The sequence below is a fragment of the Xiphophorus hellerii genome, chromosome 22 (assembly GCF_003331165.1).
Source record: "Xiphophorus hellerii strain 12219 chromosome 22, Xiphophorus_hellerii-4.1, whole genome shotgun sequence".
NCBI classification, from domain to species: domain Eukaryota; kingdom Metazoa; phylum Chordata; class Actinopteri; order Cyprinodontiformes; family Poeciliidae; genus Xiphophorus; species Xiphophorus hellerii.
The window spans coordinates 439003-455438 of NC_045693.1; the positions used below are offsets into that span (position 1 = coordinate 439003).

A 16436-nucleotide genomic window follows, 5' to 3' on the forward strand; every position below is an offset into this window, starting at 1 on the left:
TTTATTATTCCTGGGGCACAATTTGCTTGCAGTAGTTTCCAAATCCACATGAAACAATATTACTCACAAGAACAAAGCAAAAGAACAAAACACACACATATAAAACATTATATCAGTACTCCAAGAATTACACTAATCTAGAATTATTTAGAACTCAACTGGACTGAGAAGATCAACTTGTTAGGTGGTAGAAATTAGGTTACATTCTGTCATTCTGTAATACTGATCTGTAATGATTGAGTACACTCAGTGGTATACTGAGTGGATAAGAGCAGTAAAAACTGGAGGAAGGTCTGTTAAATTACAGATTAATTAAAATCTATTAGTAAACAAGAAATCATATAAACAAGAGAAAAGCTAATAATACATTTAAACAACAGAGTAGGACTATATAATTAAATGTATTATTATTATTAAAGCTAATAATTCATTTAAATCACAGAGTAGGACTATATAATTAAATGTATTATTAAAGCTAATAATACATTTAAACAACAGAGTACTATATAATACATTTTTTTTATTCAATACATCTGTTCTCTAACATGGGTACATCAAAAACGGGTGTTTTCTCCCCTTTTCCCCTCTTCATTTCTCCAATTAACGGTACTAATCTGTCTTTCTTTGTTTTTGCAGGTCAGTACATATCAATGAAATTCTTTAGGCAATTTACAGGGATACAAAATGATACATATTTTTAGAATCAAAACCAGACTTGAATAGGATTCAACATAGTCATTCAAGAACACATTCACATTCTGATAAAGGCAAGCTACTGGTTTATAGCCTCAGTTACAGACTCACTGTGCCCCAAAGATGTTGCGTCATCAGCCTTTCTGAGCAATGGCAGCAGTCAAGGTGGGTGAAGTGTCTTTCCCAAGGACACAATAAGAGAGGCAGATACAGTGGAAATCAAACTAGCAACCCCCCATGGTTCCAATATTGTTTCACCATTGTTCCAATATTGCTATCTAGAATATTAAGCATCTTTTCACTACATTAATTGTGCTGTGACATATTGAAATACATGTTATAATCAGAAACATTTTCAAAATATGTGTATGAGAGAGAAAGTCTTAGGTGTCCGAGATTAATTTCTGTGTAATAAAATAGGATCAATAATTTTTAATAAATAAATTGTGCTACTGACTCCTCTTGGTTAAAGTTATGGTGAAAGAGTCCCAACCACTGATGCAGAAAATATTTGGTGTGTAACAGACAGAAACAGAACATCTACATCCAAGAATAATTCTAATTTCCATGTGTCTGTTTTCTCAGAGACTCTTTAACCTAACACAGACAGATCGAGGAATCAGGAAATATTCTAAATCCAGCATAAAGAGGTTCAGTGAATGTGGTGTTGAAGGTGTGGATGTGGATCAGTGTGTCAGATGAGACTCTATAAAAGGACAAAATCCCAGCAGGATAGTCCACATACACTGCTACTCTGTTGGAGACATAGAAGGTGGAGAAGGGGGAGGAGGAAGAGGAGAAGAGGATGGGTGTTTTTTTGGCATTGTGCCACACAGAATAACCCTTATCAGAGCAGAACAGACTCCAGGACTGATGATTCCGTCCAAACCAACAAGCGTCACTGTATCCTCTAATTCTAATTCCTCTGTAGCTCACAGATATATCCACTTCTCCTCTCACCTCAACCTCCCAGTAACAACGACAGGTCAAGCCAGTTTGACAAAGCAGTTGAGGGACATCAAATCTGTCTGGATGGTCAGGATAAGACTGACGGTCCTTCACACGTGTAGCCTTCTTGTTGTTGTCAGACAATCTGAGCTCTCTGTTCACTGTGTTTAAGTCAATTGTGAGTTGACAAGAATCTGATGAAGAGAATAAAGAAAACCCAGTTACTGATAATTGACACATTTGAGACCTGAAGAATTTGAAAATGGTTGGTTGTGAGATGCTTTGTTGTTAATCATGAAATGACAAACACACTTACACTTCCTCAGACCTGGTGTTAACCACTGGACTCCGGCAGGGTCCACTCTGAAAAGGCGAGGGTTGAGGGGTCAGACCATCAGTCTCGTTCAGCAGCAAGCACAAACATTTTAAGGCACGATAAAAAAACCCTACTTTTTTATTTTACACTTAACTACAAAGAATTACAGAAGTTGAAATGAAAATGTAAAAAAAATCACATAATAAAAATAATTTTAAAGTAAAAAATAGATATAAAAACAAAGATTTACATAATACCTATTGAAATTACATATGACAGCATATGTGACTAAGATTATGTGGTAACTACCTAAAAGATTGTTTTTCCTAAGAGAGTAGCTTGGTTCAAAATCCAAAATGGGGAACCACCAAGTAATCATACAGTCTTGAGCCAAAAGCAACTGCTGCCAGTCTTTGAGTGCCAGTCAGACAGACAAACCACTCACAGAGCACTTATGTTGCTCATCCCTCCTGTTGCAAATGGGGAGAGGTGGTGGAACCGCAAAAAAGAGATAGATGTTGGTTTAAAAAAGTTAATTCCCAGGTGTGACCTTAAAACAAACATATGTGTTTTTACCACAATGTTTCAGATAATCATTTATGATTTTATCAATTATGGCAGGTCACATGTGGAAACTTATGAGTCAAAAAAATATTTATTTCCAGGAAAAGAAAGAGAAAAAGATAACAGAGCTTGCTTTTTATTTTTTCTCTTCTCTTCTACTAAATACTCTCTGTATCAGTTGTCTCCATACCTTAGAGTGTTTAATCTCCATTGTGAATCCTGCAGTCCAAACGACAACTGTTTCACTCCCAACTCTCCTAGACAATTGTAGCTGAGGTCCAACTCTTTCAGATGAGAATGATTCATGGTCAGAGCAAAGGCCAGATGAGAACAGCCTTCGTCTGTGATTAAACAGCCCGACAAGCTAAAAACAAAGAAAATTCATATCTTTTTTCAAAAAAGGTTCAGGCTGAATCAAATTTCTACAAAGTTAGGTTTTCCAAATAAAAACTAAGAAACAATTACAACTGATTAATAAATCCAATGTGGAATGATCCTGAAATCAGAAAATCTTGAACAATTTCTTCTTGATAATTAACAGCTTGTATAAAGATAGATACATTTAGCCCCTACAATTTTATAAACTGATTGTAATATGTTTATACACATGGCTTCATGTTACAATGTTTGTTTTCAAACATACAACAAGTATCAAAGAAACAATAAGTAAAAAAAAATAACACTTACAGGTGTTTATGAAAAAAGATAAAAGTCTAAAAGTTCTTGTATAACAGAAACCAATAAAGGAAATGTAGCCTGTTTATAGGGTCATTTTATAGGGACAAATTATTTTTAGAAATAATTTTCCTGACAGGGGTTACTTTATAGCATCTGCTAGAGGGAAGAAGATGAAAACACTATGAAGGCATAATGAATGGTACTCTGTGATCCAAGTACCTTTCCTGACCAGCATGGCACAGCTCAGCAGCAAGTGTTGAATTGAACCAGTAATTTTGTTGACAGAAATGTTTTGTTTTGTGTTTCATTGGATTCAAACTGTATTAGGAGATGTTGAGATATGGGAATTAATTCAATTAGTGTCTTATAAACCAATGTCAGTGCATTTTTATGAATCAAACACTTCTAGTTTTCTTAGCAGGTGGAGAATTTGATAACCCTTTTCATAAATGAGGGCCACATGCAGGGAGAAGAAGTCAATTATCCATTTCTATACTGAGGTATTTAAAGAATTCAACCAGCTCCACTGATACTGGATAACTAATTACTTAACAAGACACTCCAAAATTTTATCATTGTCTGTGCAACACAGCTTTTTTCTTTTGGGGATATTTTCAACACGAGTCCTGTACAAGAGTTTGGGCTGCCAAGTTGCTAACCACTTTCCCATGTCTGGTGCATTTAGAAATGGAATTTAAAAATCTGTAGTTTACCTGAGAATTTCTATTTGCAGTTTGGACTTTCCAATCCAGCTGAAAGTAGCTTCACTCCTGAATCTTGCAGGTTGTTGTTACTCAGATCCAGTTCTCTGAGACTGGATGACTGGGAGCTGAGAACTGAGGACAGAGCTTCACAACTTCTCTCTGACAGGTTGCAGCAACTCAGTCTGAAGCAGAGTATAAAAATATTTACTAATTTATTTTAAATCAATTCTCTTAGTTATTTGTACTGCATAGCCTCGGTTCCCAATTAATATCCTCTAAAGACACTTTGCAAAGAAATAATCTGATCAATGCAGTTATATAGGCACATTTAAGTCTTGTAGTGCAGCCAAGTTCAATTGTTCAAAACACATAAAAATTTTCCATCTCAGGAAACTTAGTTGATTCCATTGATTCCATTGCTGTAGAGTCAGCAGTCACTCCCTCAGATGGAGTATGAAGTGACAGTGGATAGTCGACCTCATCAAGTCAATCAAGTAAATAGCAGTAGGAACTCCTTTTGGTCACCTTAACTTGCTCTGCATGAGAGATCTCTGCAGAGTTTACAACTCAAAGCAACCACTTTTTCTGACTTACAGAATATTTACCATTTTGTCTTTTTATGATCAACTGTGTGTTATTATATTATTCTGGTTGATTTGAAATAGAGTACATGATTTTATGTGGATGTGATACATTACTAAATTGAAGGAATGCCATTTTCCTTTAACTGAATTTGGTATAGATTGTTTCCTTGCCTCTTCAATTGTACTAGTTTCTCTTGTAAACTATGTGCTGTCTTCATTATTTTATGCCATTGGATGTGATTTGACGTAGATATAAAAAACTGAATTTGGCTTGAAAGGAAATTCATTTCCATGTCCCTGATAATTACCTAAGGGTTTTTAGGCTGTGATTTGAACTCTCAAGTCCATGTAACAGAAGGTGCACTCCGGAATCCTTCAGATTGTTGTTACTCAGGTCCAGTTTTGTGACAGTAGTGGACTGGGACCTGAGAGCTGAGGACAAAGCTTGACAGCTTTTCTCTGAGAGGTTACATCCACACAACCTAAGGAGTCAATAATAAAAAAAAACTATAAATAAACATAATCAGTTCTATCAACAGCAAATAAAATACAGAATAAATACTTGACCAAGCATATTTGATTTGCTTGATATCCAAAACATACAAATGTATAAATTATTGTATAAAAGAAAAGTATTTACAGAGCTTTGTTGGAGGCTTTAACCACTGGCAGCAGCTTCAGAAAAACTTCCTCTGAAGCTGAGTATTTCTTCAGATCAAACACATCCAGATCTTCTCCTGATGACACTAAGATGAAACCCAGAGCTGACCACTGAGCAGGAGACAGTTTATCTGTGGAGAGACTTCCTGAACTCAGAGACTGTTGAATCTTCTCCACTAGAGAACGATCATTCATTTCATTCAGACAGTGAAACAGATTGATGCTTTTTTCTGCAGACACATTCTCACTGATCTTCTCCTTGATATACTGAACTGTTTCATGATTGGTCTGAGAGCTACTTCCTGTCTGTGTCATCAGACCTTGTAGGAGTCTCTGATTGGTCTGCAGTGAGAGTCCCAGGAGGAAGCGGAGGAAAAGATCCAGGTGTCCATTTGAACTCTGTAAGGCCCGGTCTACAGCTTTATGATGGAGAGATTTTAGTTTTGGCATTTGAAAAAAAGTATACCTCTTTGAGGATCTTTGTGCTTCTTCCATCAGGTTGACACCAGAGTTGGTGAAGGTCAGATGAACATGAAGAGCAGCCAGAAACTCCTGAACACTCAGATGAACAAAGCAGAACACCTTGTCCTGGTACAGCCCTCTCTCCTCTTTAAAGATCTGTGTGACACTCCTGAAGTACACTGAGGCTGCTCTGATATCGATGCCACACTCTGTCAGGTCTGATTCATAGAATATCATGTTTCCTTTCCGCAGCTGATCAAAAGCCAGTTTTCCCAGAGACTCAATCATCTTCCTGCTCTCTGGACTAAAGTGTGGATCTGTTTCAGCCCCTCCATCATACTTGACTGTCTTCAACTTTGGTCTGAACCACCAAGAAATGGATATACATCTCAGTCAGGGTGCTAGGAAGCTCTCCTCCCTCTCTAGCCTTTAACACATCTTCTAGAACTGTAGCAGTGATCCAGCAGAAGACTGGGATGTGGCACATGATGTGGAGGCTTCGTGATGTCTTCATGTGGGAGATGATCCTGCTGGCCTGCTGCTCATCTCTGAATCTCTTCCTGAAGTACTCCTCCTTCTGTGGGTCAGTGAACCCTCTGACCTCTGTTACCATGCCAACACACTCAGGTGGGATCTGATTGGCTGCTGCAGGTCGTGTGGTTATCCAGAGGAGAGCAGAGGGAAGCAGTTTGCCCCTGATGAGGTTCGTCAGCAGAACACCCACTGAGCTGGACTCTGTAGCATCAGTCAGGATCTCCTTGTTGTGGAAGTCCAGAGGAAGTCGACTCTCATCCAGGCCATCAAAGATGAACAGAACCTGAAAGTGCTCAAAGCTGCAGATTTCTTTGGTTTCGGTAAAGAAGTGATGAATCAGTTCCACCAAGCTGAACTTTTCTCTTTCAGCACATTCAGTTCTCTGAAAGTGAATGGAAATATGAACTGGATGTTCTGGTGGGCTTTGTCTTCAGCCCAGTCCAAAGTGAATTTTCTGTGTTAAGACTGTTTTCCCAATGCCAGCCACTCCCTTTGTCATCACTGTTCTGATTGGTTGATTGCTTCCAGGTGGAACGTTAAAGATGTCTTCTTGTCGGATTGTTGTTTCTGGTCTATGTGGTTTCCTGGATGCTGTTTCAATCTGTCTGACCTCATGTTCATCATTGACTCCTCCAGTCCCTCCCTCTGTGATGTAGAGCTCTGTGTAGATCTGGTTCAGAGGGTTGGACTTCTGCTTTAGTAATCCCCTCAAAGACAAACTGGAACTTCTTCTTCAGACCAGCTTTAATGTTCTCCTCATAGACTGTAGCAAAATGTTCTTAATTTAAAAAAACAGACAAAACAAAAACAATCAGTATCTTTAACCTAGAGACAATGATTTTATTCTTATTTAGATTTAGATTTTATTTGAAGAGATTTTGTTCTGTCTGATGTATGAATGTCTCATGTGTTCAGGAGATACAATCTTAGTAGATGTCTTACTGCATTGGAGATGGTCAGCCAGGTTATTCAGATTCATTATCCTCAAGAAATTCAGAGTCATTTTCATCAATGCCTCTCTGCTGTTCTTCCTCAGCTGTTCCTTCTCACCTTCCAACAACCCACGTATCTGACTCTCTGGGTATATTTTGGAAACTGGACTGAGAACCGTCTGGATCTTCTTCAGCTCATTTTTCACAAAAAATGACAATGTTGTCCTCCAGCAGCTGGAACAGAATAGTTTGTGATTTAAAAATAGTTTTGCTAATGATAGATAGGTGACCAAGAAAGTTCACAACTGTTATCTTGGACACCACTTACATACAACCTTGAGCTGTTGCAAACATTGCATGTAAAGTCATCAGTTCTACTAGTTGCTAAACTACAGACAATGCCCCAGTGTATTCATGAAAATATCTGATATTTTAATCATGCCTCACTCTTGGCTATGCTTTTAATGTTTGTCAATTGTTTTAGAAAAAAGATATTGGATTTGTTTTATGCAAATGTCAAGGATTCATATTTCTCCAAAATAAGACATCCTCTCTGAAAATCAAACCACATCTTTGTTTATCTATGCTCTTAATATACACCTCTTGCTTAGAGACAATTGGTAAATAAAATGCCTGTGAGAAAGTGGTGACATGAAGCTAACAAGGCCCTGCAGAAATGTTTTGAGGGTACAGACTGGATTGCTCTTTTCCAGCAACATGGAGAGGACATCAACGCCATGTCTGAGTATGTGATCAACTATATAAACTTCTGTGTGGACAACACAATTCCCACATGGTAATGACAAACTATGTATCACCAATGATCTGAGACCATAATAAGAGAGCTTTCTGGCAGGGAGACAGGGAATTATTGAAATCCATACAGAAGCAGCTCAACGCTCAACGTCAAGATTAGACGCAGCAAGCAAAAGTACATGAAGAAACTACAGAACAAACTACAAAGGAATAATTTTAGAGAGATGTGGTCAGAGATTAAAAAGATCACAGGGTTCAAGTAAAGGAGAATTGGATAGGTGGAAGTCTGGATAGATTCTGGACAGATTCAGTTCATTAACAAGCTTATTAACCTTCTCTTCTCCGCCCGATCAGAGATCCCACCCTCCTTTGTCCCATCAAACTTGAGATGTTTTATTTTCCACTTTAGTTATGAGGTCTTCTGCTTCTACAAGTTGGTCTTCAACCAATTTAGGAGATGTTGCTGCTCTCTTTGCCTCCACCTCCCATGTGTCTGTCTCTAGAGGTCAAGTGAAGAGGCAGCTGGAGAAATTGAACCAGACAAGGCTGAAGGTACAGATAGAGTCAGCCCAAGAGTCCTGAAGGCCTGTGCAGGTGCAGAGCAGCTCTGTGGGATTCTGCAGCACCTCTTCAACCTTGCTTGGCCCAAGAGAAGGTTCTGTTATTGTGGAAGATATCCTGCCTTAACCTGGTACCAAAAAACCTCACCTGCCTTGTGATTTGAATGTGACCAGAACAAAGCAATTGTTCCTTCCTTCAAGCTTTGCAGCAAGATGCTGCATATCTTCTGTGAGTCTGTTGTTGAGAGTGTTAATTCTTCTGCTGTCAATTGTTTTATTCTTGGGAGTACTGATGAACCTCTGAAGATTATGGTGCAAAGAAGGATTTTATGTAAACTCAAGAAGATTATTGGAAGCCTTTGGCATTCTCTTTATGAGACTGTCATGAAAAGCAGCTTCTTCAGTTGGAGGCTTCTTTTTTCATATTAGACTCATAATATAATAACATTTTTGAATATATGAAAATTTTTGAATGTTCATACAGAAAAAGGAAAACAACAATCACAAGAACAAGACAAAATTTGTACAGCACCGATACAAAACAGGCAAGAGTACTTTATTCTAACTATTTAAGCTACTTACAATATCTCAAGTATCTTAAATACTTAAGCTACTTAAGTAGCTCAAGTAATTTAAAATTGTAAATTATTTTTGTAAATAAGATTTACAACTCATAGCCAGCACAGATCACTTCTCTTTGCCTGGCGCAACTCCTGCATGCAGCTTTTTAGCACATCATCTGGTTCAAACCTGCTACAATTTTGATTTCTGATGGGTTATTATCACTTGCCTTGTTGGATGCAGCTATATCTTAATTATCCTGCTAACTGTGACCAAAATATCAAGAAACTATTTAATCTGTCCTTTGAATGCTAAATATGAATGTTTTTAAAAATGTAAATTTGCATTTTAGGAAAACTGTATTCCAATGTCCTTGCTCACCAAGTAAGTATTTGTCTCATTTAGAGAGACTCAACATATCACATTGAGAGCAAATGATCTTCCGGTGCACAAAATTGCTTTAAAAGTGCTAGTAAGTGTTGTCTGACATTTGGGCCATTTTCACTTGTCATTTATTGATTCACCTGCAATTAATGTGTATGGGTCATTAAGACGTATCTCATTCCCTAATGTCAATTTGGTAGCATAACTTATTTTGACATGCTGTGATAAAGAGTTACAGTAAGCTGACAACATGCTAGCTCATGTCAAACAGCAAGATAAATGCAGGTAATCATAGTAATCAGTGAGTGTTTAAAGGCCTGCCCTGCTCTTTCTGCAGTCAAGTTGTGCATGTATCCGCTGTGTTTACAAACCAATACTCCCTCTATACATCATACCGGTTGACATTATTGGACTTTTAATTTTGAGACAATCAAGAACTTGTTTCCATTTTTTAAAAAGGGGAATAAGTGTTTCCCATTCAGACAATATCTCAGTTCTTTTAATACAATAACTTCAGAAATTAAGTTTGAATTTCTGGATCGAAGGGGCACCGCAACCAACCCATTTAAGCACTATATAGTTTCTAGCCAACATCAGTAGGAATTGTATAATCTCTTTGTGGCAGGTGGCTGGGTATGAGTCCAAGGAGACACAGAACTGAGGGAAGGGTTTGCCCTGTAGCAGAGCTATTTTTCTACATTCTGCCTGCCAAAATGCCTCTATATTTCACACTCACATAAGTAATGAAATCCAGTCCCTGTGGCTAACGTACATTTGGGACAGTTTCAAGAACTTCCCAAACATGTATACTTGCTACATATATAAGGCATAGTCAAAATCTCTTTTAATGCTTCTGAATCGGTTTTAATTTTAAGTGTTGTGTTCCAGATTAATGTTAAATTCTTCCCTCTATCTTTCCGGTTGGAAGCTTCTTAAGATTCTATCTTATACACTTCTTAACAGGAGATCTTTCCTGCCAATAGCCATCACCATCTCTTTGAAGAACTTTGAACAATGTGACTTCCAACATTTAATTTCAATAAAGTACTTCTGATTTGAACTGAATCTGAATGGCGAATACCGTAAGTAGAACAAACAAAAAAGTAGATTTTGTACATTTACTGACCTTAAATATGGAGTCCAGCTGCATTTCATTGTGGGCAGCTTGACTTCTGGGATCATCAGAATAGTGATGATCCACTCTGTGAAAGAAGCAGGAGCAATTTATTAGTAAATAAATGTACTAATAAATTGATTTCCTAAAATAAATTTCTTAGATTTTAAATCTCCAAATATATGCAATAAAAGTAATTTTAAAAGTTCATAGCATCAAATAAACACAATACAATAAGATTTAATAAATAATTTAATAATTAATAAGAAGAGGAATATGAAATATAAAGGTGAATGCCCACATAGCACTGGCTTGAACAGTGACCATGGGTTGTGAGCATCATCTCATCAATATCTTCACTAATTTTCTCCACATATAATGCTAGAAAACATCCAATACACCCAATTCAGTACGAGAATAATCTATGAAAAAAATATCAAAGTTCACAATCACATGGTGGAATTAACTTGCTTTACTCAGTATTCAGAAACAACTCACCTTTCTGATGCTGAAGGTTGATTTTGTTTAAATTCAAACCAAAGATCCTTTGAAACATGGCTTTTAAAGGACACATTCTGGTATGTGTGCTCACTTTCAGCTGTAACATTCTTCATTCTAAGAAAAAAATTCTCTTAAATATTGCTAGCACTTTATTTCACTCAGATGAAGAGTTTTGACAAATTCTATTTGCAGAGACTGTCTGTATGCCTCTAAAGCTATTGGCAAACCCTGTTTGCAGCAACGTTAATCTGAATTATTTTTTTATAGCAAATTAAAAATAACAAAGATAGACCAGCGTGCTTTACAGTGAAATCATGCAAAACAGTAAAACAGTAAAAGGGATAAAACAAAAAGGCAATGGTAAGTCAACAAACAAAACACTTGTTAACACTGCAGACATTGCACAGCACACCCTGTGGTAGAACCAATTGACCACCCATGCTGGAGCTCAGCTTGGGCTGGTCTTTGCTAGCCCAAGCAGTGCCTGCTGATTTGTGACGTTAAATTTGGAAGGTTTTTGAAACAGCTTATTTTCCAGACACCAAAACACATTAATTTATTCCCCAAAACAGTTGGATGGTGTTTAAATGAAGGTACAAAAATAGGTAAATTGTAGATTTTGTGTAATAGGTCCCCTCTGATATTTTTTTTTAAAACCAAATTTCAAAATACATGGATTTTATCAACTATAATCAGTGTAGCTCTTTATATGCCCTTCCCTTTATATATTTTACATGTATAAAATAAGTTTAATAAGAAACAAAAGTTTTTACACTAATCATTTGTTATCATGGATGCTTTTTTGTGTCAGTATAAGCACCTGGAAAAGAGCAGGAAATGTGTTGGGAGTTTGTTGTATAATTTCAACAATTTCTTAGAGGCAAGTGAAGGTTATGGAAGCCAGCATTTCACAGAATGACAAACTGTTCCTATGAACGTTTACTGCATTATTTCAGAAAATATATTTAACACACTCTGCACTGCATGAAAATAGCAGTAGATGAAAAAGATCTAAACTGACCTTTCAAAAACGGTGGAACTGACTCAGTTTACACAGTTACAGATTAGAATCACTTCACCTTCCTGCAGCTAGATGTCAGTTTTGATTTAAAGATTTAACAAAATATATATTAAAAATTATTTTCTTGTCTTTTAAAAATCATATAGAATATCCAAGCAAAAAAAAAAAGAAAACTGTAAATTATCATATTAATATTTTTCAATTTAATTATAACATAGGGTATTATACTTTAACATATAGAACTATATTTACAACAGATAAATGATCATTTGTTTCATCTGCAGAGGAAACACATCTTTCATTTGCACATCAACTCTGATCTTCATTGACAAGTTTTGCAGGAAAAAGATTAGCTGTCGCTGAAACATCATTTTAATGTCAAAGAGCTAAAAAATATGTTCTTTTACTCAGAGATGGCTGGGTATGTTGATCTGGATCAGTCTTCTGTTCTTGGTTTTACAAACTGTCTAAAACACACCAGCTCATTAATAAACCTTCTGTCATCCTCCGTTTTTTGTACATTGTCCGTATTTAATTCCTGGGCCCTTTAGAATAGTTACTTTCTCATCTGGCTCTGCACTCACAGAGTCAAGCCAAAGAGTTGCTAGCTTTTTGTGGCTGTGTGTGACTACATCAGACTTGTATTATTGGGAAAAGGAAAATTAAAGGGGTTTTATATAGTAGATAAAATTATTGTTAGACATCAATGGCTTATAGGTAACTTTGAAGTAGGTTTGTTAAAATAATTTCTATCTCTATTAATATTTTAGTTCTACTTAAAATAGATATATTTCTAACCTTAGAGCTCACCTTTCTGAGGAGGGTCCAGAAGATTCAAAGTCAATATGAAAATCATAAGAGCTCTCGCTCACAACTGACATGAGGTCAGGCTGTGGTTCAAGTTCAGGTTGAAGTTGGAATTTCTGATGGGTCCTGAAAATAGAAATATTATTATAACCCATTTTATAAGATTCTGTTTACACAACAGCCATTGGATGAGAGTCCAATATGGACAGTGAATAGAATGAAAAAGGGGACCTAATAATTGTCTTCAACAATACCGGGGCTTTGAGATGCGTTGCGACTCGCGGTGACAGTCGCAGTAACATGTCTTATATCAGGATGTCTGATATAAAGACAGAAAATCTTTCTATCTGTCAGTGGGACCGACTCAAACTGCCTGTAGCGAAATGGGCATTTGGGAGAATGATTAAGTTAAAGTCAGAAGTTTTTTCTGCAGCCGAAGCATTTCTGTGTTTAGGGGCAAGGCAGGTTTTGTCCTGCTATTGCGAGGACAATTATGGAAATATAAATAGAAACAGTTTTTCTAACGTCAACATCAGACCTACGTTTTTATTCACAAACCAGTGTATGAAAAAATATTCTTGCCCATGATTTGATCGTTAGAGGCACAGATCCGCCCCCCTCCTCCTCACCATGGACCCGGAGTCTGAACAACATGGAGGCAGAGAAACTGAGAGTAATTAGACTGAGGGCAGCCAGACTAGTTTATTTTGCTAAATTATTATATTTAGCTAAATATTATTGCTGAGAGGCACAAGCAGGCTTTCTGACAGATTAAAATAAATAATACAGATTAAAATAAATACATTTTTGGAAAAACAAAAAAACCTCAAAAAGGGCACTAGGGGCAACAAGGATAAAAGGGGCAGGTGCAGCCCCCCCCCCGCACATGCCTGACCACAGGGAAAAAGAACTATTGAATGAAGGAAAAAAAAAAAAAAAATATATATATATATATATATATATATATATATATATATATGTTCTTTTTTTTTTCAAATTAATGGCTCAAAGTGAAACCACAGGGAAAATGAACTATTGAATGAAATCTAATTTCTATCATAATTTTATTGTTGTTTCCATCTCAGTTGAAATAAACATTCCTCTACATACTCTGCAACAGTGACCCAATCAGAGTAAGATAAGTTCAGGCCAAATATTTCACTTTAACAAGAGAAAAGTGTTTGATGAAGGCGTCTAATCAATGAGGCCCAAAATCAACAAGACCAGAGCTGTTAAACATGAGATAGAAGCATCCAGGACACCTCCAAGAACATCTGTTCTTTCCACCTGGTCAGAATAAAAACATTTCAGGCTGACTCAGTGCTCATAGTTGCAGGAGTTAGATACAGCTCACCTCTCTGGTGGTGGAGGTTGATCTGATTTAAAATCCCACCACATATCCTTTGACTCATGGCTTTTGAAGGACAGGTCCCTAAATTCATGCTTGTTTTTAAGTGTGACTTTCTCCCTCCTAAGAAAAGAAATATAAATGTTAAAAAAACAGAAAACTTTTATAGTGGACAGGGCTTATCGGTTTAAGAAGCTATGATTAAAACTGCTAAAACATAATTCGTTAGTGTTGCTGTTAAGTGGATGTAAGTTCTTGTTAAACAGAGAGATGGGACAACCTCACCTCTGACCTTTGCTCTGGCTCTCATCTTCACCACACAGAGTGGTTTTAGAGGGAGGGACTCCCTCCTCTCTGTCCTCACACTGATCCATGCTGCTGAATTCACATCAGCTCACACACACTTTCTCCCTTCACCTGCAGAGGAAACACAAAACAATTATCTGCACATCATCTCTGATCATCCTTTATTTAATGAGATGGAAACAGATCAGCAGCTCCTCATTTTCCTATCAACGACCTTGAAAAGCTCTCCCAGACAGCTGAGATCTTTTTCTGGGTCAGTTTTCTCTGCTTTGATGTGCAAACTGTGCTTTGTGAGGTGGAAACTCAGCTTGGAGACTGCAGCTCCAAGGAGGAGCTTTGGGAAAATGGGCTGCACAATTATATAAGATCATGAATAAACATTCTCAGAAAATATTTCCTATTCCACCATTAAATGGGCTGCTCTTCCCTCTGTTATTCTTTCTTTGTGCTTTTGCTCCTGGTCCTCCTTTTTCCATGTGCTCTTCCTTACTTGTGTATTACCTTCATTCCTTAGATCTTTCCTTGCTTGTCTCATATTTACTTTCCTTTCTTTCATCCTTCTGGCATTACTTTCTCTGTATTTCCCACACCATGGTTGAATCTGGATCCCTAGAGATTCCTGATGCATTTTGTTTTGAAGATTTAAGCTAAATTTAAAGGGCTGGAAATCCAGGACTGTTGACTGCAAAAAAAACTTTGGAATTGTTCTTGAAAAAGATCCAGGAACCTGGCGAACATGCTGGTCAGTGACCCAGTTTGTGTGAAATCTTCTGATCCAGATTAAAAAATGAAGGTATTTGATTCCACTGATGCAATGACCAACTTCTTCTGTTTTTAACCATGACTGAATACATGGGACTTTGGAATGAGTGACCTATTGAGTTGTAATTTGTCTAGTCATACACAAACCGATTAGTTTTTGGGTCATGATAAACTCCGACCTACACACTGCCATATAAATATACTTTTACACAGTGAACAGCACCCTGTTGTGAAGCCAAAACCAGAAGGAATGGAGCAACAGTGAAATCCAGGGATAATTGAGCCTGTGAGCAGCAGGAGAAATACATCATGAGTTTGAAAATATTGGAGGCAGAAAGTGAAGCAACTGAAGCAGGATCATAAAAGATCAAAGGTCACAATAATCACAGTGGATCAGATGAGAAGAGCAATAATGGTGGATTTTACTGAACTTGGTTCTGAAGAGACAGCAACTTTTAATCACACAGCCCAATAAACAGAGTGAATTTAAGATGAAAATATTATCATCAAGTTATTTCTTAAAGTCTTTATTTAGGAAATATAACTCTTAACTCTAATAATTGTCAACACCTAATGGGTTGACACTGTAGAACAGTACAATGATCACTTTTGGGATGAAATAAACCTATAAATCTGATTACTGCAAATAATTGTTGTTTTATTGATGGAATCTTTAGATCCAATATGAGTCTTTTGTGCTTTATGATGTAAATCACTTTGAACTGTCTTGTTGCTGAAATGTGCAAAGAAACTTGACTTTTAGATTATCTGTCTTTTTTCATGAATTCCAGTCTTAAATGTTTAATATGCAAAAGTTTAAAGTTTTATATTTTCTGATCTGATTCAACACACCTTCAGGTATTCAGCTGTTATTTTAATCTGCTCTCTGAACAGTTGATATTTTACAGCTGCTATAAACAGCAAGGAGGAGGCATATATGACAGAGAAACACCACAAGTTCTGCTTTTATCACTCTCTACATTTATCAAATGGGCCTTCATTCTTAAAGGGACAGAAATACATTTTAAAATGATCCAGAAGGTTTAACTGGTGGCAGAATCTTAAAGAGACGGTTCAGGTTTCAAGTGGATTTTTGTATCTATACAAATCAATAGCAAAACCTGCCCACAGTTCTGCTTTTAAGCTCTGAGATATTTAGGTTTTAGTCAAATCATTTTGGAACTGGTTGGGTCCACAGAGTTCTAACGATCTAAATATAAAAACCAACTGTTTATCATGTT

General features: G+C 36.8%; 2 protein-coding genes across 5 annotated transcripts; both read right to left on the reverse strand.

The window, feature by feature from the left end:
- Positions 1-507: 507 nt before the first annotated feature.
- LOC116712977 (stonustoxin subunit alpha-like) lies at positions 508-3982 on the reverse strand. The gene is made up of 4 exons (XM_032552890.1): positions 3913-3982; positions 2712-2885; positions 1958-2004; positions 508-1835 (listed from the first exon to the last, which is right to left on the reverse strand). The coding sequence occupies exons 2-4, from the start codon at positions 2825-2827 to the stop codon at positions 1291-1293; spliced, it is 708 nt and encodes a 235-aa protein (XP_032408781.1). The 5' UTR covers positions 2828-2885; positions 3913-3982; the 3' UTR covers positions 508-1290.
- Positions 3983-6815: 2833 nt separating this feature from the next.
- On the reverse strand, positions 6816-14656 carry LOC116712960 (uncharacterized). 4 transcript variants are annotated; one of them, XR_004337736.1, is made up of 7 exons: positions 14413-14655; positions 14134-14250; positions 12783-12905; positions 10949-11065; positions 10463-10538; positions 7086-7309; positions 6816-6921 (listed from the first exon to the last, which is right to left on the reverse strand). XR_004337736.1 is itself a non-coding variant. In XM_032552869.1 (6 exons), the coding sequence occupies exons 1-6, from the start codon at positions 14499-14501 to the stop codon at positions 7271-7273; spliced, it is 561 nt and encodes a 186-aa protein (XP_032408760.1). In that variant the 5' UTR covers positions 14502-14655; the 3' UTR covers positions 6820-7270. The 4 variants fall into 4 exon arrangements, 2 of the variants coding, with proteins under 2 accessions (XP_032408760.1, XP_032408759.1); XR_004337737.1 differs by having other exon boundaries at positions 6819-6906; XM_032552869.1 differs by having other exon boundaries at positions 6820-7309.
- Positions 14657-16436: the final 1780 nt, after the last annotated feature.